Source organism: Protopterus annectens, chromosome 17.part0, assembly GCF_019279795.1.
Source record: "Protopterus annectens isolate FY-2018-M chromosome 17.part0, PAN1.0, whole genome shotgun sequence".
In the NCBI taxonomy this organism is placed as follows: domain Eukaryota; kingdom Metazoa; phylum Chordata; order Ceratodontiformes; family Protopteridae; genus Protopterus; species Protopterus annectens.
Window position 1 is genome coordinate 5658280 of NC_056751.1, and position 23901 is coordinate 5682180.

The 23901-nt window shown below is 37.8% G+C and overlaps 1 protein-coding gene across 1 annotated transcript in view; it reads right to left on the bottom strand.

Moving 5' to 3' along the window:
• LOC122791395 (PH and SEC7 domain-containing protein 3-like) overlaps positions 1 to 23901 on the bottom strand; it is a 1011223-nt gene that overhangs the window by 448161 nt on the left and 539161 nt on the right. Inside the window, exon 4 of the mRNA XM_044059134.1 lies at positions 16498 to 16568. Coding sequence (XP_043915069.1) covers positions 16498 to 16568 — 71 coding nt within the window. The remainder of the gene's footprint in view (positions 1 to 16497; positions 16569 to 23901) is intronic.

Sequence of the window (23901 nt, forward strand, 5' to 3'; positions counted from 1 at the left end):
CATGTTTAGGAAAGAATCTCATTCCACTCAGCTGAAAAGCAGAAGGTATCCAAATTCCTTGGGAAGAAAAGAAGTGATATCTGTATGCTTCTAGACTGCAAAATTAGCATCTTTGAGAGCATAATTCATGGAAGGGATGTCGCAAGGCACTCTCCCTTGTTCCCCAGAAACTCATTTACATGTTTTGGGAAGAAAAACAGAAGAGTGCTATAAGCCAATCCATGAATGACTTCATTAGGTTGAAGGCTTCTCCATTGAAGGGGCAATGCATGGGTGCTTTAGAGAAAAGAGGTCTTGTTTGTCCTTATCTGTCTGTAAGCTAAATGTTTATGATTCCTCTAAGTCTTCTCTCCAGGACACAGAGGGAGATTGTACCCAAATCCTAAGCTCCAGGATGGTGAAGTATGTGCTTGGCTGCTATGACAGGGGGATGAGAATGTAATGAACTGCAGGTCAAGCAACAGTGTCCAATGCTCTGTAAACTGCCTGCAGGATGTATCTCTAGAGCTATATAGAGCAGTGTGAGGCCTGACTTTGGCATCCCTAAGCAAATGTTACTGCAGCTTTTAGAAAAAGTCTCATTAGATATCAAACAAATGCAAGATGTCAAGGGTCTGACCTGCAAGCCCTGGTAAGCCCTTCTTAACCTGGGCCATTGTGCTCTGCTGGATCTACAGAAAGTCATAGTAGACACGTCCTCCATCCACAGTGTTAACACAGAGCACCTGCCACAGTACTCAAGACTGCTCCCTAAGTGGAGAATGACTGCAGTCAATTTCTAGCTGAGTGCCACTTGTAATTCTAAGTACAAAAGGTGCAACTGCCTGGAACTTGAAAACGGGGTCTCAGATTTTTCCCTCTCTATGAGAAGCAGCAACTTCAGAGGTAGTATATTTAGAAACACTGAATGGGAACTAAAACCTCTTCAGGGGAATACAGCGCCCTGCAAATATTATTTAAAAATTTCCTCCTTTTTGCAATTTTATTATGAACTCAACTATTCATTAGCTGAGGGTGAAACTGGAAACATGCAAGTACATCTCAGAGATTAATTTACCTCCAGAACATGTGATAGACATTTGCCATTTGCATCATTCACGTTTTCATGGTGCTCTGACAATGGCCTGAGACAGTCCTACAGAATCTTATGATGAACATTCTTAACCAGCATCATCGTGTGAAATGTGCAGTAGGCCTGCAGGTTTTCCAACTGTGTTTAAGTGGCTGGGTTAAAACAATGATACCTACAATGTTTCACACTGCCTTCCACAGTGTGGATCTAAGCTCACGATTAAGTAGCTACATGAACATTTTTTATGGCTTGTAATTATTTTTTCTTTAAGCAAAAGCAGGAAGCTTTCCACAGTGAATGTTAGGATTAAAATCCAACTTTGGCAGAAAAAAAATGCTAGCTGGGCAACTTCTCCAAGAGGGAACAAGACATATAAGGTACACCAGCAAAAAGTATGCTCGCTGCCAAGCATGAGAAATGAAGACAAAAAAACAACCAACATTGGGAATGAAAATGTTGGAGAGGAAATCTTAAAACTTAGCTCACTGATGTGGAATCCAATACCACACTATAGATTAAGATTCCTGAGGGAAACTATATGAAGCAGGTAATCATCAAGATATGCTAAATGTGGATCCTCAACAATTGTTGGGGTCAGGCAATTTGTAATCACTCAGAGCAGCAGACAAAAGGCAAAAATGGCTAGGCAATCTCCTGAAACTGGAAGTTCCCATTATAACACCTCAGGCACTTCCTGTGGGTTTTGTAAATGGGACTATAGAGATTGGCACAGTATATCTTACATTACTGCAAAGACCCGAAAATAATCTAAAAACTAATGGTCATTCACTTTTGAGACTTAGTCCTAGGACATGGAATGTGGTACTAGCTACAGTTAACCAACCAACCAACTAAATATAATTATTTTTATCACTTTTGGTTACCTCCATTGAAAATATTTTTTTCTCATTTTCAAATCATTTAACTACTTGTTGTTTGTTTTTCTCTTCTACCATCTCCAGAAATATCTGTTTTGATTTATTTATTTTTTTATTTGAAAATTGTTCATTGGGTTGGAGCACTGATCACAAATGATCACTTTTACTCTCAGCTCAAAAATACAAATAAAGCCAGAATTACACCTAGTGAGAGACAGCAAGTGTATAATGAAAACAGGTATTTGTGAAATACCATTCTTAAGCAGCATTATTTCCAATAAAGTAAGACAGACCTGATGAGGTGTCTGTGTGATAATTAGTTGTGTGTTGTCTAAGGTGGAATGATAGGATATCTGAGAAGACCTGAAGGACATTAAGAGTCTGTGAGTAGTTAGAAGGAGAAGAAACATTAAGCAAATGTGACTTTGGGACATTGTCTATCCCAGGAGCTACCAGATTAACAATACTCCTCTAAGAGTCTAGTCAGTTGTTTGGGATTTGGGAACTTAAATGGACAGTGACCTAATTTTGACCAACATGTGTCCACCGTTGTAAGAAAGTCATTCTATATTGCACAGCTTATAAATGAAAAGATTGTTTCTAGATCTAGGATGACATTGCCCCCCCCCCCTTTACTCAGCCCTTACTAGGCCAGTCATTGAATATAATGCCCCCTTTGACATATAACTGTCCAGATACATGCAACAATGAGAACCCCCACAGAGATACCTTAGTAAAAGGATACAATTCCTAAACAGCATGTCCTACATGGACTAACTCAAAGCCCTGTTACTGAACTCGGTTCCTACAGACTGCTAATAGGTGACCTGTGTCTGGCATACAAGGCATCCTCTGACCTAGTATCTATGGATTTACTGCAATTCAGAAAGTCAAATGGCATCAGAAATACTCAGTCTACGGATCTAAACCTCTTTTGCATTATCACAGAACAGTTTGGCGGGATAGGTAAATCTTGCAGAAAATACCACTGCTCTAGAACTGACTCCCCATCCACATAAAACAAAGTTCATCTTTATCAATATTTAAGCACAACTTGGATCTATGGATGGAAAACAGAAAATTTACCTCAGGAGTGCCCCCTGTACTACTAAAGGCCAGAGGCAGCTCCTAAATGTCTTTATCCCATGAATGGGTCACCTTATATTATCTGTGGTATAACTCCAGTTATTTTCATTAGGGTTAATACATAATTATGTTCAATGGGCTAGGTAAGGCCAATCTCTAACCAAACAGAATATGTCAACTGAAGCACAGAAAGGGAAATTAGCTAGACTTCAAATAGCCCAAAAGGTCTGCTAGCTTAGTACTCATCTATGAAGCAAAAAATGACGCAAGTAAGAAGTGTAAATTGGTGTAATAGAAAACACCAGTATGAGAGACAGACTAGAGTTATTAGTAGGAGAAAGAGAGAGTGATGCAGCTCAGATTAGGTGATATGGTTACATGACAGGTCATAACATTAGTCTGATGAGGAATAAGCTTGGGAGTCTGACCCTCCAAGAATATAGACATGCCTATGTTTTCTTTTATCTAATAATGTAGTGCATCATGCTTAGCTGTATATACCCAAGGCATAAGGTCATTCTTGTCACTAGCAGCATTCCATTTCAAATATTAGCAACAACTGCTCACCCAAGAATTATAATGTGTTTATTTTACACTTTAGTAGCAGGTATTTACTACATTTCAAATACATTTACTAATGTCCACTGATTTAGTAATGATCAACTGCCCACTGGGGAATAATTGGAACAGTTCAAAAGGTATGATATAGAAATATTTATTTAGGTTGTATGTTAATCAGGAATGTGGGCTGGCACAAGGCAAGACATTAAACGTATTATTACATGAAGCACACCAGCTGCATGTGATAGAAGTATTTGTGGTATGACATCAATGACATTAAAAAGGTACATTATATGCAATTAAGGGAGGGCATTATGTAGTAAATGTCTAACAGATGACTGAAGTGAAATGACTGAACAATGTACTCGTACATTTTCTCATACATATACAATCAATGTACAATGCCACTGAGCACTGTCTGACATTCAGCAAGGTAAAATGTACTGAGTGACTAGTCGCTGGACTTGCACAGACCAATGAAGCACCTACATTTAGGTGATTTCTTTAATGCAGGCTTTCAGCTTTCTTCTGAAAGGTTTTCAATTGTATGCTCTAACCAGCTGAGGGACAACATTCTAGATGGCAGGGATAATTTAAGTGAATTATTTTTCAGCTGGAGCAAAATTAAAGGAGAATCTATATAAGAAAATGCTACATTGACATCTGAGGGCATTTGATGCGATTTAACACCTTTACTAAATTATCACTTATGGCATAGGCAAAGATACATTAATATAAAAAAAAAAAACAAATTAACATGTTTCCAATTACATACATTATACATCACATATGTTCTTTTTTATAACTATCAAAAGGCCAACATTACATAAATTGCACAATTCCTGTATTCAGTTACACCTCTATCCTACTGAACATTACTTTGCATGTATTGTTCCCAAAAGATCACACTTTATCTCTGATACAATATTCAACATTTCAAATACAGTTTGGTTTAGACTTTGATTTCCATTTTCTAGTAACTGCTTTTTTGTCAACCACCAGAATTAAACTTAATAAGGCCTTACTATGTTGAGGCAATTCATATCCTGTGTCCCAGCGCAAAATAATATTTCCTTAGTTACAACCATTTGTTCACCAAACATTTTTGATAGAGAAGTCTGTACGAAATTTTAAAATCTGCAAACTCATTGCACTCTCAAAATATAAGTTCTCAGTTACCTCTTCCTTTCCCGTCACTTCCAACATTTGCCATCTACCTCGGGAAAAAATTCTTTGAAGTTTTCCTGGGGTATAAAATACGTACACAAACATTTCCAAGCAAAAATCCTAAACCTTCTGAATTTTTCTGCATATTTGGGAGACATACATATGTCCTCCCACTGTTCCCTTGAAAATCTTCCCTCTTTTTTCTAACCTCTTCTGATTTTCTTATAGCTAATATGCAATATCTTACATGCCCTACTAAATTACCCTTTTTTAACTGCAGCTTCTCTTCTATTCAACTAAAAACTCTACCATAGCACACATTTCACTTAGGATTCCCCTATCCCTTATTCTTTGCCTATACTCTGATACCAGTCCCTGGTAGGGAAGGCAGTCTATTCTGCAGTCCAAATGTCTTATTGACCTCATCCCATTCTATTACCTTTCCATTTCTACTTATTTGCTCCCAATACCTTGTTTCCTTTGCCAGTTTTCTCCAGTAAATTCCAGCCACCTCTTGCCTATTCTCTGTACGCCTACTTGCAATCATCACTAGTGGCAAATTCTTTTTTCTCCATTCTCATGTTGGCCTAGTTCTTATAATACTATCTGCTACTTTATGAATATAATATTCTGTATAACTATTATTATTCACCTCAATGATTTGCATCCAAAATCCCACTCTCTTCTTATTTTTTGAATTCCATCACTGCTTCATCATCTTCCCTTTCCACTTTGAATTATAACCTTGTGCTTATGAGATGCTTATGAGTCTTTATTGTGTCACTCTAAAATATCCCTTCACATCAGTTAATCCTATATCACCTTGATCTATTAGATCAACTTATCCCACTCACCTCTTCCCCTCCCAGATAAATTCCATCAACCCTTTATTAATTATTGTCCACAACGTCTTCTCTGGATGATAAAAATATGCCTAGCCTGTATACAAAACTAAAGGGACAAAAACATTTTTACTGCTTGTATTTTACTATCTATATCCATAAACAAGATCTTCCAGTTATTCAGTTTCTGCATTATCTTTTGCTTAATCTCTTCCTGCATATCCTTAGCTGCCATAGCAGAAGCTTTTTTAACCCATACTCCTAAATAATTCATCTTACTGTGTCCCCATAAATATGAGTACTGCTGAACCAGTTCATGTGTAAGTATATAACACAGGACTATAGCCTTTGTTTTATTGTCATTCATTTTATATCCCGAAAAGACTTGAAACTGTCTGAAAATGTTCCGCAATATGAGATGGCCTTTTCTGGATTTATCAGGTACTAAATAATATCATCTGCAAATAAGGTAAACTTTTCTTGACTACAGTACAAATTATAACCTTGCATTTCTGAGTCCCTTGTTTTCTTGCCAATGGTTGTAAATATAAAACAAATAATAAACACGAAAGATGGCACTCCTGCCTGGCTCCTGTTCAAATGCAATTTATCAGAGAGGAACCCTCCTACTATAATTCTTGACTCTGTTCCTTCATATATCCTCCTAATTAACCTTAACATTGTATCAGGGAATGCACATAATTCTATTGCCCTTCTCATAAAAACCTAGCTTACTGTGTCGAGTGTTTTCTCTGCAGCAAGACCCACCAACAACAGCATTATTTTCTTATGTTCTGCCTCCCACTAAATCATCACTGTTCTATTAATTTTATCAAATGTTTCCCTCCTTTCTAACAAAACCATACTGATCCTTATCTATCAGTTTTGGAAACACCTTTGCCATTCTTTTAGCTAATATAGACATAAATACTTTATAATCATGGTTTAAAATGGAAATGGACCTATATGAAGCTGGGCCTGATGGGTCTTTACTGTCTTTAGGCAGTACAGCCACTACAGCTTTCTTCCAAGCTTTTGGTGCTTTCCAATGTGCATTTTATTCACAATAACTACTATGGTGTAACTTAAAGTTAAGGTAGTTAAACAGGAAAGTTGCCCTTATCGTCACTTCTAGCCATTTAGTCTTTTCCGCTCTGGCAATGATGCTCCCTTTTTTACTTATATGTATGAATCTTTCTGCTAACCATAATAATTGCAGTTTTATGAGCTGTTTAATGTAATTAGTTTTTCAAATTATTATTCATCCTATAACTGTTACATTTCAGGTATACCTCTCTTCCATTCCCATTTTGGCTATTACGTTTTTCACTCATACTATTCATGCTGACATACTTTAATCTACTGCTGCTCTACTGATGGCCTTAGGCTTTACCTGCTACATGGTATGCTTTTTCTTTGCTATATTTGATTATGCTCCATACATGTTCTGCTGCTTCACTTAGTTATCTGATTCACTGTACTCATCTATGACCGTTTGTCTTTGGTCTAGGCAGTGGCTGAGACAGGTGTTTTTTAGTTAGTCAGTTATGTCAGGTAACACAAATGAATACCCTAAGCATCAGGAGATCATCTTGCACCAGTAGAGTAAGTAGAGCATGTAGTGTCAGCCTCATGCACTTTCTTACTTTTAAAAATGTTCTCAGATTTGTGAAACCAAACTCCAGTGGATGTCTTACCCTAGAACCAGAGCTTCAACAGAAACCTTTACCATATTCTTGCAAAGATCAGTTTTGGTACTGGCAAAGATCAGAAAGGTCATGTCTACTCAACCTGGTAGACTTATTTGGGAAGGTCAACAAAGCAATGGACAAGGGCAAAATAGTTCACACTGCCTACACTGACCTGGCCAGGGCATGTGACACAATACCCCTTAGACTTTGATTTCCATTTTCTAGTAAATTATTTTTTGAAAGCCACCAGATTTAAACTCAGCAAGGCCTTACAATATCTAGGCAATTCCAATTCTTTTTCACAGCTAAAAAAAAAATTCCTTAGTTACACCAATTTGCTCACTCAGCATTTTGGACAGAGTAGTCTGCAGGGGAATTTTTAAAGTTCTGCAGGGAATTTTTAGTCTGTCAACTCATTACACTCTCCAAAAAATATGTTCCCAATTACATCTTTCTTCCCCATCACACCTCCAACATTTGCAATCTGCCTGAAGAAAATTTATTCGCAGTCTGATTGGGGTATAGAAATACCCACGCAAACACTTCCAAGCAAAAGTGCTAAATCTTATAGACTATGTAGCATATTTGGGAGCCATACAAATATCTTCCCTTTGTTTCTTTGTGAACTGCTTATCTAATCTCTCTTCCCAATCTTTTCTAACTTCCTCAGACTGATTCCTATATTTATCTAAACCCTTATGTTGCTTAGTGGATAGCCAGCTTTCTCACAGATAGTACCCAGGACGTTAGAACTGGTGGGGGTCCACCTCAACATAGAGGCCAGCTACTAGCGAAGTCCCTCAGGGATCAGTCCTGAGACTGTTCCTTTATGGCCTCTACTCCTCTGAAGGCAAAGCCAATGTCAATGGCCTCTTGCTGACCAAACTTACAGACGACTGCAAATTAGGAGCAGTCACAGAACACTCCCACCAACACTAATGTTCTTCAGGAAGGGCTGACAGATAAATAACTTTATAAATAACTTATGTCAGAGCCACAGACAAAAATGAAATGCCAAGAAATGTATAATATTATCCTTCAGAAAGTCATCCACCCCTGGTTATTATCATACTGACAACACACCCCTAAGAGTAGACCCAGTAGTCAGGGACTTGGGAATACACACACACAGTAATCTAGCCTTTGACCATCACATATCTATAGCACTGAGGAAATCATTCGATGTTGTGTAACTTATAAACAAAAATGCATCTAAATCCAAGGAGTTCATTGTTCAGTTCTATTCAGTATTCATCAGACCTATCATTAAGTGCAATGCTCTCTTTGGTATGTACCTAACCAGGCACGGCCAACAAATGGAATGTCTGCAGAGGTTCCTCACCAAAAGAATACATGGAGTAAGTAGAATGCCCTGCGCAAACAACCTCCAAGTTCTGTCTATATAGTCTGTCTGCTACTGGTAGTTGAGGAGAGACCTATGCCTGACATGCAAGGCAATGTTGGACCCCACCCTGAGGGAGCTCCAGCAAACCCACAAAACAAACAGCACCAGACTTACCCATTCTAAAGTCTTAAATGTTGCCTCTGATATAAATAGGACCTGCTGGAGAGAGACGTATGAATCTCAGAGAGTACTCCTCCTCTAGAACAGGCACTCCATCAATGTGAAGCAGAGTTCCTCCCAACCCAATTCAACTTTAACTTGGACATTTGGATGGGGAACAGGAAATTCATCCCTGGTTTGGTACCTATGTCTCTAATGGGCTCAGACAGCCTGTAAATGGTTCATCTCCCAGGCCCCCTGCTTGTAAATGTATCATCTCCCAAGCCCTGCTTACACTCACCAAGGGTACCAGAATCTGTCAGAGATTTGGGATTCATGGCTAGGCTTAAAAAAGCCCAAGTGATTGTTAGCCTAGAACACACATATAAACCTATAGCTTGACCTCTTGGGATACTTGGGATGATACTTAAAACTAGTGTCATCATAAATTCTACAGTACATTTTGTTGACACTGACTTTCTTAACCAGTGTAATTTAATGATCCTGGCCCATGAAGATGTAAAAAGGGAAACTCTTCCTAGTATGAATCATGCACGGGACAAGAATGAAACGGATGAGGAACCTGGCTCTCAATGCCTCCTGGTTGAAGATTGTGTTCCTGAAGCTACTGCAATTTGGATTCCAGTTCTGTTTTTATACATTTAAGTAGAATGCTTGTAGTCATGGCCCTAAAATCAGTATTCTTAGAAGCATATCCATATTTCATATTAGGGAGCCAATATTACCTGCTCTCCTTCTCAGCTAAGCTGCATTTTTTTTTCTTTTTATGGAGACTTCAGCAGTGCCTTGGGCCAGATCATCGATCCAATTGCAAATTTCTCCCTGCTGCTGTACCATATTGGACTAACAGTTAACAGCATTAACATCCAGAGATGCAGTAGTTTAAATCTTTGTACTTAGCCGCTACTCCATCTTTGTTGCTGGGTAAGGTAAAGAAGCGTACTGTCTTCCTGGAACCTCCAGAAACCATTAAACCCACAAGACAAAGGATTTTTGAACAAATTTCTGAACAGTACCTAGACTCTAAAATTAGTACAGTTTTTGATCTGACTACAAGGAAAGACGGAAAAAATCCTATGATGCAGATGATCTGGATTTATTTATCATTCTGAGCTTTGGTGGCGTAGGAATGAATAGGCAGAGTACCTTATTACTTGCTAGCTGGGGTGGGATAGAGGTAAACCCTCACTTTTTTTGGCGAGGGGGGGGGTTGCTGGGTGTGTGTGTTCTGGAATGCACAGTCTAGCTACAATCACTGTTGGAACTTGAAGATGGATGATGGCATCTGCCTTCAATGGGATGGGGGACCTGTGGGGGGAAGTGTTTCTTTTGGAATTAAGTGGCAATTCCTTACACTGTGCCACTGCATACCCAAGCCATGGGGCCTAGCAAGTATGCATACACAGGAAGGTTAAGGCTTAAAGATGAAAACCCGTCTAATTCCTGCTAGGCTGACACCCATATCACAGTCATGCTCTCTCTACATCAAAGGAAATGAAAAGTGATAAGTGTCCATGGCAGTGGCTTAGCAATTGGCAGGGAAGCTGTGGAGATAATACAAATATATATATATATATATAACCTGCTGTTTTTGTCAACACTAGGCTAGTTTTCTGCTGTGTAAGCCACACACTTGAAAATAACCTCAAAAGTAAGGATACCAGGGAGAATGCTAAAAAGCTTTGGTGCCTGTAGCTTCACAGTGTGTAGCTCTTTTAAAGTGTGCCTCCATATGTATTAAAGTCATTACAAAAAAAACACCATTTGGAGAAGAATCAGCAAAATGTGATTTTAATTATCCTCACAGCCAATGCCTAAGTCAAGAAAGGGAATAATATAATCTTCACGAATGGGGGCTTCTGTATCTTCTCAGAACTAGATGACATTGGAAAATAAAAATAACAGAAATGGATGACCATAAACAAGTGTTAGGGCAGCTCGGCATCTGAAATTGTTATCAACAGCCTACTGACTCACTCATGGTAATAAATGTATTCGAGTGTTTGAGATGAGAATTAAAATTATCTAAAGAGCTGCAAAACAATAACTTTAAGTTCACGTTTCTCACAAATAGTGTTAACTCTGTAAGGGCTTCAGTCATGTCTCCCTTAAGTGACAGAACAAACATCATCCCTTTCTTTAAAACACTTATTTCATAATCATTAATGTCAAAGTCAGACAAACGTATAATGCAATTTTCAATGTCCACCTGTTGCTCTTCATTCGAATCCTAGTTTGTGAACCCACACAGCCGTCTAGGCATATCTTTCTGCTTCTTCTTATTTGCGATGGATCCCTTATTCACAATTGCGCCTTCTGTGTTAGCTGTAGAATCATCGGCTGCTGACCCAATAAAAATTCTTAACTGAGATTTGTAAAAGGCAGATTGCGTTCACTCAACTTAGGTACCTCTTTGAAGGGGGTAACCACTTACTACAACTTGGTCAAGGCTTTCATCACTATCCCCTATGCAGGAATTATTGATAAACTCAATCATTTCAAAACTGACCTCTACATACTGGACTAAGATAACTGGATTTCTTATACAGCTCGCATTATTAAGGCTGGGGATACTTCCTCTAGTCAGAAGTATGTTACAAGTGGTGACCCACAAGGCTCCACCCTGGGACCTTCTTCCTTGTCATCTATTTCTCTGATGTAGAAGTAAAAATTAAAGGTCTGTGGCAAACCAAACTTGCTGACAACTGCAAACTGGACGCAAATGTCAAAACCCATTCTGACTCATATTCTCCAGCAAGGATTACATCATACCAATGGCTGGTATGTTAATCATGGAATCGCCATTACCACCAAGTAGTGCAATACTTTTACTATCATGAACTGTAGCACCTCCTCCCTATACTATACTATACTAATAACACTCTCCTCAAAACAGATATGTTCATCAGATATCTTGGATGATGATAAGCTTTTCTCTGATCAGCATGTCTCCGTTATGAAATAGTTTTACTTGTCAAAACTTATTTTTCAGGGTATCTTCTGTAGGTCCAAAGAAGGCATAGTTCCACTTTATTTATACCTTATTTGACCTATAATTGAACTTCATTCTCCACTTGGCATATACCCTTCTAAACATCTTAAAAATTCAAAAGACCTTAAGAGATTCCTTGCCAAGAAAATCATACTCTTGCGTGACCTGAGTTATCCTGCATGATTAGTAACCTCTCCGTTTACTCTGTCTCATATCAACCCCTACAAGGAAATCTTTTCTTAGCCTTCCACATTAAGAAAGACCTTATACTTTCCAACTTTCTTCACCTCCACAGAACCAGGAGTACAACTAACACCATCTGTACAGATCTAAACCTTTATCACTACCTTAACAGTACCCACTGCCATGATAGGTACTTAACTCAATATATCACCTGCATTTGAAAAATATTCTCTTTGTACATCAAACTCAGTAATTCCCTAGAAACCTTCAAAAAGCAGACTCAGAGAATGGACTACAGACCATTAATTCATACTTGGGGTATGTGGATACAGTCTATTTACTAGGGGAACGAATAGAGTCTTGTTCCTTTTGGAATACAGCAGAATTCTTAAAAGTCTGTTATAGTAGGGGTCAAAAGTCACTCAGTCCATAGGGGTCAAATGTCACTCAGTCTGTAAGCTTTGTATCTGGTTTACACAGTAAGATACTACTATGGGTTTGTCCCAGGCTGTCCTCACTCTAACTTTATGAAGCATCAGGCATAGTGGCTGCTGTTATCTGTGTTCAAAAAGTACATAACAACAATAAATGCTCCTTCCCCAACAGCTGAAGTCTTCCGTGTGATCAAACAGACATGCAAATGGCACTGGAACGTTAATCTAAAAAGTCTACTTTAAGGTAAGCCGAGATGTCTACAGTTGCTGTTCTTCTTCTTCCCCACCCTTTTTAGCATTTCTTGGGCACCTTTTAAGACATCTGCCCAAGCACATTTATACCTCTCTGTAAATATTACTCCACATGTCCTGTAGTAATTCATTCCAAGGTCCTACCACTCTCTAAATGAAATAATACTGACACTATTAATAAATTTCCCATTCCTACCTTCCCCCACAAGGAAGGTCTTCATTGTTCAGATGAAATCCACCTACATGCCCCCCATGAAACAGCACAGTCATATTACATCCTCCCCTTTCACTCATTTTATAAATTCTCAAGTGATCAGGGCCTTACTTCATACCTCACATAGCCAAATTCATTCTACCACTGCTAATTCTTTGTTGTATACTTTAGCCAGCATAATGTACCTCATCAATATGGACACAAGAAATGAATGCAATATTCTAGATAAAATTAAACCAGTACATGGTGAAATGGAAGAATGACACCTACAGCTCTACAGTTTAAACTGTGTTAATGCCCTACTTTATTTTGTTGGTCTTTTCTACTTTTCTGTCAAGATTTACAACAAAATTCAGCCTCAGAATAATTTTAATACTTGCAAATCCCAGATATGCTATACCTCCTTCTGTTTTTCGAATACCTAGTAGGTTAAAGTTATAAGAGGAGGGTGGGGGTGGTGGGGACTGTGAACTAAGGAAGGATTTAGTACACTAGTCAAAAGAAATTACGGCTGTAGTAATAGTGGAGATGCAGAGAAAAACTAAGAGAGATTTTTCTGTGGATAAATCAACACTATAATGTAAATAAATCAAATAACGACAACACATTTGTATAAACATTCTGTAAAATATAAATATTTTAAGATGCTTTTATTCTTTGTTTTTAGACAGTGCGGACATGTGTCCCAGGAGAGTTAATACTGAAAATGGTTTAGAGTTTTTTAAAAATAAAGTGGCAAAACAAATCAAATACTAATAAGCCACCAGAATTTATTTATTTTCTTCTTTTTAAGTGTATTTTAAAAGCTGTGTGTGTGTGTGTGTGTGTGTGTGTGTGTGTGTGTGTGTGTGTGTATGTATGTGTGTGTGTGTGTGTGTGTGTGTGTGTGTGTGTGTGTGTGTGTGTATGTGCATATATATATATATATATATATATATATATATATATACACACACACACACACACACACACACACACACACACACACATATATATATATATATATAATAAAGACAAAGAATTGCACTACATAAAATTAACTTTATGTAGTGTTAACCAAACAAAATCATGAAGAGTACCTTCTTTCTTCATCCCAGAGTCTCATAAACAAAAGGAAACAGTCTCTCACTCAAAGTCCACTAATTCCCATCTAGCCAAGAATTACTGTCCGCAGCAAAGAGGTACCTCCGGGTATGCTCTCTTCCCTCTGAATTCCTTTCTAGGAAGAGGTCCAGGTTTCCTTAGGTGAAATCTAGAGTAATTCTTCTAAATGCAGTACACTACTCAGAACTGTTTCTTCAGGTACACAGGCCCACTGTACTACAGGCCAAAGTATCTGAATTGGTAGGACTATAACTTATATATGCCAGACTGGGCTAATAAAAATCTATCAAATGAACCATGCAATAATCATGTATTCAGAACCTGTACTTTCAGTATGCATTCATAATATTTACATCTTTTTTAAAAGCAACAGTAACATTCGCAACATTTATTCATATTATTTACATTACCACTATGGTGGTGGTGCTGCAGTAGCGTTGTCACCTCACAGTAAGACGTTGTCCTGTTCGATTCTCAGCTAGGGCGTCTTCTGTGTGGAGACATGCATGAATGGGCGTACCTTCGCTGAAGGTTGTGCGTCAGGGCTGGCAACTCGGCACGTAAAAATCTACTGCCAAACGTTAGCGGACCGGATTTCTGCTGTGGCGACCCCTAACCGGGAAAAGCCGAAAGATGCAACAACAACCTTGAGACAATAACCAAGACTGATTAACTTGTCAAAATGGGGCATTTTGAATAGTGATGCTGAAGATTATGCAGGTTTTCAGTAATGTGTTGTGCTTTTCTGTCCTAATTTTTGTTATATTTCTTACTTTTCTTGTAGTTTTGGATTGCAAGTTAGTAAGTGAAGTCACTGCTTGTGATGTTTGTATGTGTGTGTCAGCAGTGATTCAAGTATTTTGGGAAGTTTCTCTTTCTTGTTTGTGTTAGCGCGATCATGGAGTTTCTATATATATATATATATATATATATATATATATATATATATTGGTCCCCTTCATATAAATGAAATTCCACTTACCCAACTTTCATAACATCGAGCCAAAAGTAGCAACAGTCCATAACACCGACCACTTGAAACACCGATGTGTAACTAAAGTTAAGTAACTGCTTGGCCAGCATGTTGAACTTTGCCCCTTACCTCCCCCATAATGCAATCTCGGAGTTAGTATATTTAGTTAGGGGGCTGTGGGTGCACAGCCCCTGACATGGGTGTGTTTTGTTTGCGTCCGTTTCAGTTTGTTTGTCGGGTTGGCCAGCGGGTTACTTACCTTCAGTTAAACGTTGGTATTATGAGTGGTCGGTGTTTTGGACTTTCGGTGTTCTCGGCTCGATGTTATGAAAGTCAGGTAAGTGGGATTTCGTTTACATGAAGTGAACCCATATATATATATATATATATATATATACATATATATATATATATATATATATATATATATATATATATATATACATATATATATATATATATATATATGTGTGTGTGTGTGTGTGTGTAAGTTTGGGGGTGCAGGGAGGCTTGCCCCCTTGCCAAAAAAAAAACATCTGTAGATTTTTAATGCTTTTGAAACGTATGTTCTTAGTGAGTCTCACAGATGATGGTTTTGCAGTTTGACTATGCTTCATCAATATTTCCGTCTTTGAACTGATTGTACTTTAGTATAGTGTCCTAGCGTCCTACTTGCTGGTGCATTATATAATAAAAGGCTAAGATTGCAGGTTTCTTGTCTTGACATGTTATAATAAAAACAAAAAGTACAGCGATATGAACATTTGACAGTAGGACTACGTTTTCAGAAAGGCCGTCTGAAACTAACAAAACGTAACATTTTTAAAACATTCAGCATAAAACTAACTTATTGCCAGTTGGTACATGGTAGCAAATTAAAACTTATCAGAAACATACATATACGCTGTTAAAACATCAGATCTAAATACTATACATCTCTGCATAAAAGTGAAATTTTCATTCTTTTTAAACGTACCATGAAAATGACATAATAAAACTGCTGATATGTCTTTAAAGCAATGTGCAAGACCTAATGAGATTTTATATGGAAACATTGCACAAAAAGTCCTTAAAATTTTAAGTGAATATGCCACATTTTTCTGGTCATACACTGCTTTCCAAACAGGGATTAAAAACAAAGCAAAAAACTTATAGAAGCACAATATTCCACAAAATGCTGCATAGTAAAAGGATGAACATGACTTAATAAACCCTCAAATTAGTACAGTATTAGGAATACTAAACTCTGAAGAAATAGCTGCAAACAATATAAAACAATGCAGGTGATAATTTCCTTATTAAGAAAACTTTACAATGCGAAATATATTAAACACAGAGTTCAGCAGAAAATATGAATGATAATCTATGTACTTCAGAAGATCAATTCTTTCATCTGGTTGACAATGGGAGAAAAATAATTATTCCATCACTGAAACAAAGAAAATGTTACTACAGTAAGAATAACTATAGTCCATTCCTTCTCACTGATTATAACATTACAGAAATGTCTAGTATTACATTACCTTTTGCAAGTAAAGGATCATTCCCTTCAGAATAGCATAAAAGGGTTTCCATCCTCGTTTTCCTCTAGGAGCTGAAACGATAAAAACACTGCATCAACAAGAGTAGGTAAGTAACTTTTCCAGTTAATATGCACAATGCAACCAAAACCGAAGATAAAATATTATTTTGGCTTAATCACTGTGAGATCATAACAGAACATACTGACCTGTTTAAGGTTCCTATGTGACACAAATTCACAAGACACTGACGAATTCTAATATCACCATTTGTTCCTTTTCTCAAAATGGGAGTGCATTTTTATAGTCATTTTACATTCTTAAGAGACATGCAATTGAGTCCTTTGAAAAGAACTATGCTGAATGTGTGTCCTCTTTCCAAAATTTTACAGACTGCAATGGTTGATCAGAAGATTAAAATGGACCATTCTAAACTTAATTAAAACACATTTCACTCATTAGTAAATATTTTTATTTATGTTATTATTTATTTTACTTATTTTACATTTGTTTACTGGGAAAGTCTGACTGGACAGAGGTCCTTTTTCAGCGGACGCCCGTGGAGAAAAGCACCACATTTACAACAGAAGAACTGTAAACAGATACAGCATATTACAGCAGAGTGTAACCTACATAAGGTGTATTCCTTATAAATCAATTTTCACATACAGACATAGCAATATATACACAGCAAATAATAAAAGAGAGTAATATGTCTGTCTTCATTCATATGATACATATGTACATACTTTATTCCGAGAGGTAACAGCATCTGTTATACTTTATAATCTTTTGCAACACCATTAACAGAATTACATGTTCTTTCCCATCAGGGGATATGAACAGCAGGATGATTCATGAAAAAAAAGCAGGAAGAAAATAGGGAAAGATGCGCACCCTTGGAATTATGTTTATATTAACATCAAGAGCTTTGACCAAAGAAAGAACAGTATCTAGAAGCTCTAACAGTTAAATAGCTGAAGTAACTTAACTGCTAACACAGACAATACAAATAAAACTGGTATTTGTTGCAAAATAATTTATTCTACACACTACCACAAAAGAAAGAAGCAGCCAAACAAAAGATACAATAAATCAGTAATCAAATAGCAACATAAGATGTAGAGTATTATGACTGGGTCTCCAATCAAAAGTAGTATAATATGTGTCTGAGACACTGATGCCAAGAAATTTACCTCCAGAGCGAAGTTCAAGAGGTGAATCTTGGCATCCATGTCAAGAACACAGCTGGTTATGACTGGAGACATAATTGCAATTTTTTTGTAGTGCATGGAGCTTTAGATGCTCCATGTACTACCACTTACAGAAAAAAATAAAGTGTAGGAGTGAGAAGTGTTTTCTAGCTTTCAACATTTTCAAAAACCAGTAAAGCACTGTGGCACTGTCAATGAGACAGCAAGCAGAAATGACATGTCCTCTGAAAACAAACATCTTTAAAAGCTGTTAGACACTTCTTTATAAGTGTGGCAGAATGGACTTCTACCAATGGTTAAAAGCTATAATAAAGTGCAGGCCAAGGGGTAAGCACTCTGTTGCTAAATAAATTTAAGTAACTTGAAAAGTATATAACAAATAAGCAACAGAGAAACCAGGCAGAAAAATACAATCACTTAGAGCAGGAAAACACAATCACTGAATCCTCCAGTACACTTAGAGCAGGAAAACACAATCACTGAATCCTCCATGTTTAAAAACTCTTTAACCAACCGGCAATGTCCCTAATGAAAGACTCAATCATAACAGCACTTAAGGGAGCTTAACAACCTTTTTGTTGCTACTAGAAGTCCCGGAGGTCAGGTACTCTTTTCACAAGAACATCTGTTTGTACAAAAATCATCCATTCTACACAACATGCCACCTCACAGAATCCTTGGTAAAATGCAAGACTAGACTGGGGGGTTCAAAATGGGCATTTGCACAGAGCATCCCTCTGACAAGAGGCCCCACTGCTGTACTGACCGAAAAAAAAAACAGCAAGAACATGCAGCTGGGTCAACAGTGACAATCAGTTGTAATATGAGAGTTTTAGTGTGTTTTATTTCTATTTTAAAATTGGTAAGAAGCTGATTAAAAAGTTACTCTTATTACACTTGTGTGAGATAATTATTTGGCTAGTACTGTAAATGTACTAAACAAATAATTACCCAACAACTTCCCATTAAAACCAATGGAAAATTTCAACCAGAAGTGAATGGACAGTCACGTTATTTATTAAAATAATGTTTCACCAGTAACATATGGCCTATTGCTATGCACTCTAAGCATCTGCAACTGCAGAGCTTTTCAGACAATTTCTAGTAATAGCTACCATTAGAAACAGTATCTTCCAAAGCACAAACTTTAATTCTGCAGTTGGTTCAAATGGAGGGAGAATGAGCTTTTTTTTATACTGAAAAGGGATAAGGGTTTTGTCTTGACATACATGGAAATTAACAGTAAGAGCTATGTAGATTTTAAAATACATAAATAACTATGACTAGTGCTGAAGAGCTCACAAAACAGGCCCAGCTTCATGACATAGTGGAATGAAATCCTATAACCCTGATGACCCGAGACCAGGTCACTGGAGGAGTCCAGTATGGTAGAGTGGGTGCAAGTGGCCAGTGTCAGTTCTTGCAGAGAGGGAAGGAGGCATATCAGCCTGCTACAGTGATAATATGTTTTAGAAAGAAAGCTGTGTTGCACTGAACACTATGGGACAGGGACATGTGTTTGGCTCTGCCAAGCCATATTCACATTGTAGTCCTCATGGGGCATGTGTGGAAACATACACGCCCAAGGGGAAAAGGCAGCAGGCTCTCACATCAACTGCTGAGGGAAGGGTTAAGCCAGAAACTCAAAGCTGCCTGGGTGACTGCTACATCATGAACAATTCTTGCCACAATGATGGGGACTGAATGGCAATAATGCCAGTGGCCAGATGGTAGGCTGGAATGAGGGTCACAAAGAAGAATACAGGAAAAAACGTTCAGAGAGGTAATGAAAGACCAGAAATATGGGTGAAGAAAATGAACATGTATCTTGGCCAAAGCCCATACAGAACATCTTTTCAGTTTGTTCTTTTCAATCTTGTGAGTGGAATGCTATTGGAAAGAAGAGATGACAGAAGCTTTTCAACTAAAATTAATTCACGCTGGCAGCTAGCAGAATGGTAGTCGCCTAGCCGTAAGCTTAAGGAAATAGAGACCTGAGATCTGTGATGCAGAAATTGAAGTGGAATGTCTACACAGCTGCTACAACATGATTGCTAAATTCCTGGGTCAGTAAGGGCAACCAAGACCAATGTCACTTCTGAATATTTGCATGCATATGTTACATTTCCCTGTGCCCTAAACTGGACATAAAAGGTTTTTAAAATAAATGTATGAATGATGCTATGTATGTAATAGTTAATGGAAAATGTGATCATCACCTCCACCCCCATCTCATTCTCTATGTGGATTCTACAAGTCTAATATGTGTAACAACCTCATAGATAGGCAACCTAAACAGACAAGTGCTGTAATTCTTGGATTATTCCACTCCTAATTTTAAAGCATCTCCTATGAAACCATTCACTAGTGTCCTTATTTCAGATCTGCTATAAAATTATATCATTCAATAAGTAAAACTCCTGCAACCACTCCTAATATTTTGTGTGCTTCCCCACCCCCTTGTATGACAAACACATAGCCCTATTACAAGTGACCATTTTCATTCACCCCAAGAAAGCAACAATGACTATTATTCAGGCAGTTATGATTTTCTTTTTTTCTGCCTCCCATCAGATACAGATGTAAGGGTCTAGTATTGCTTTATCTCTGCAAGTAAGTGTTCCTACACACATGCTGTGAAGGTTACCACATGAGCATGGTTTAGCAGAGCAAAGTAAACATCCCTAGCCCATATGCTGCATGCTGTACACCTATTCTACTGTAGAAGCAAGAACAGTTCTGGACCCCAAATGCTTCCCTCCGCCTAGGATGGATAGGTTGACATCAACCAATGTACTCCTACCCTTCTTCATTGGCTTCTCCTGTGCCCAGGTTATTAGTCAGTACTGGTTCATATGAGCTGCAGTCTGGCCTGTTCTGCACCATGCACTTGATGATCCCCTTAACCATGACCAGAATCTTAAATTCAAAGTTAACAGGTCTCCATTTGAAGTCATTCTCATCTTTTTTCCTCAAAATACCTTAATCACATATAGTACTTCTTGAAATTATACTATGCTCATTACACCACTCATTAAGTACTCTCAAAAATGAGGCCTCTTACCAAGCTTTCAGTCCCATACAGGAATCAGAATCCAGTTCATTGTCTCTAGGTGAAAGAGCCAATTTGGCCAATTTTGCTGCTTTTTATACTTCCTCTTCCCAAACAGCTTCCAATATATGGTATTCATTCAAAACCCTGTCTTATCTTTTAACATCACCTACTCCTATGACATTTCTCCCTTATCCAAATCTCTTTTCCAAGTATCTGTCAACTATTTTTTTATTTCTTCTTTGTACTTTACCAGTCTTTCCGACCTTACCTATTAATGCTTTATATATATATATATATATATTTATTATATATATATATATATATATATATATATATATTACATATACAAAACTCCTGCCACATTGCATGAAAGTTCTGGAGAGGTTGATTGATAAATGGATATGTTGAGTAGTAGAATGTAAGATGGGAGATGAGCATTTCAGATTCAGATCAGGATGCAGCACAACTGACCCGATATTTGCAGTGAGACAGATAGTTGAGAAGAAGCTACAGATGTGGAAAGAGTCCAAGTGAGCATTCCTAGACTAGGAGAAAGAATATGGCAAAGTCTCAAGAAAGCTGATTTGGGCAGTAATGTGGTCTTTTGAAGTCCCAGAAACATTGGTAGAATTAGTGCAGGGTATGTACAGGGACCCGGTGACTCAAGTATGGACAGCGTTTGGTCTCACACAGATGGGTTCCCAATGGAAGTGGATGTGCACCAGGGTTCAGCTTTGAGCCCACTGCTGTTCATACTGGTGACAGACTACATCAGCAAGCAGGTCAGAGGGAATAGATCAACAAAGTTGCTGTATGGAGATGATGTGGCATTACAGCTAGACTTTCAGCAAGAAATTCAGCAAAGGACTCAATGGAAAGCAAAACTGAAGGCACATGGGATGAAACTAAGCACAGATAAGACAATGGTAATGGCAGCAAATTGGGGGAAACAGGAGAAACTGAGAAATGAGACAGTAGTGAAGATAGTAAAAGAGGTTAATAGCTTGAAGTATCTGGGAGGGGTGTTTAAAGAGAAGTGAAGTCTGAATGAAGGGGTCAACACTACAATCAGAGAGGCTACAGCCAACTGGCATAGAGTCTTGGGTGTAGTCTATGGCAGAAGAATGCAAAAGAAGCTGAAAAGTAAGGTTTACAAGACCATGTTTGACCAGTACTAATGTGTGGTACAGAAACCTGGGCACTAAAGGCACAGCAGATGAGGAAGCTAGAGGTGATGGAAATGAAGTGCGTGAGAAGGGCAGTAGGATGAACACTGTGATACAGATGAAAAAATTAGGACATAACAGCAGAAGCCAAATTAGCTCCAATTGCAGAAAAGATCAAAGGAACAGATCACTGTGGTTAATACACATATGCAGAAAAGCAGAAGACAATCTGGTGAAGAAGATTTGGGACAGAGAGGAAGAGGAAACAAAGACATCCAGCAAAAAGGTGAATGGATTGTGTGAGAGAAGACCTGACACAGTCAGGTATGTGTGTCTAAGATGGCAGGAGTGTTGCATTGAATCAAGAGAGCTGGTGACAGCTAACATGATACTCCAACCCCATGTAGAAAAATGGAAAAAAGCAGGCTGATTGTTACACCATGCTACATAACTCTCTGTTTTGCATCAAATTTTCAAAATTTTGACATGTAACATCAACAAAAAATGTGTTTCTTTCCACAAAATGTATTCTCTTAGCTCATTCTGACAGTTATGTGAAATCTCACTCTTCTGTAACTTTTTGCTACTTCTCCTGCACATCCACTTAATATTCTTTGTTTCACGTGTTAATCAATTAAAGGCTACACTTCTAGATGGCCTTGCCAAAGTGGTACAAAGCAGTTTTAGTCTAACACTACTTGCATATTTAACTTAAGAAATGTCCCGTGCTGCTACATCAAAACATATTTTAAATGTACAAAGAGAAGAAAAACAATATCCAACTTGTTGGTATTGGTTATTAATCTATTCTGCTTTCCACAGGTAGAGTCATTAACTTCAATATTATCTGTTCTGTAAGTTACACATCTACCTGTCAGTCAAAATTCCAATCTTTTCTAGAATTTTCTTCCCTAGCTTCATATCCTTTCCCTAGTTGTACATGTTCCCTTTCTCTACACTTTACCTACAACGTAGGTAAAAACTCCTGCTCCGCAGAGTTCTCCTCTGAGGTAAAAAAGGACCTGGTTCTCTAAAATAGTTCTTTCCTTGATATACCCCCGAGAAGGCCACATTCTTCCATTCTTTCTCTATAACCTAATGTCATTACACAGCATCCTACTTGTCACAATTGTGTTAAGTACAATCACCTGTAAAATATGCTTAATAAAGATGGTGAACCTTAAACAACGCTCTTCTTCTATTATTCTACAACTTTCTGAATACTACTTTGCAACACTCCTCTTTTCCACAGTAACAACTGTGACTTTCTTAATGTATTCACCATTATACTGTACACTAAACATTCTAAAAAGTTCTTCCAAATAAGCCTTTATTTTTGTCTAGATTAAAAACGTGATTTAACTGTTGTTTCAAAACCAAAGTCATACATTAATGAATTCACCTCTGTGATGTTGATTCCAGACACTACCACAAACGTCTCTTCTGACCTAAATACTAAAAGTGTTTCACATTTCTTCACCAACCTTCCTTTTTGTTTGTTTACTGGATGCTACAGCAACAAAAGACTGTCTGGATGTACTGCCATCAGATCTGCTAAATTATTCTGACCACGAAACGCTTCTCCACTTCCACCAACTTATTCAAGCACAATTTGCAATGCAACACCATTCATTACATTAGCCACAAGATATTCAATTCCATCATTTATTTTTGCTTGAGTAGAAATTTAATTTTTATGGTATATTCTATATCCCCTCTTACTGTTTTTTTAAGCAACCACAATGTCATATTCCATCTTTTCCTCACATTCAGTCACCAAACAAACCATTTCTTCCTTAGGCATTGAGCAGAAGTGGCTCTGCTTTGCGATTTATGATTAGCCCATATGCCGGTATATGAGCCAATCAAAAATCATAAAGCGGAGGCTGTTTCGGCAGGAGTTTAACTGGCAGTGCAGGACTCGGGATTGGGCTGCTGACCCTGGACAGTCCACTCAAATAGGGACAGTCTG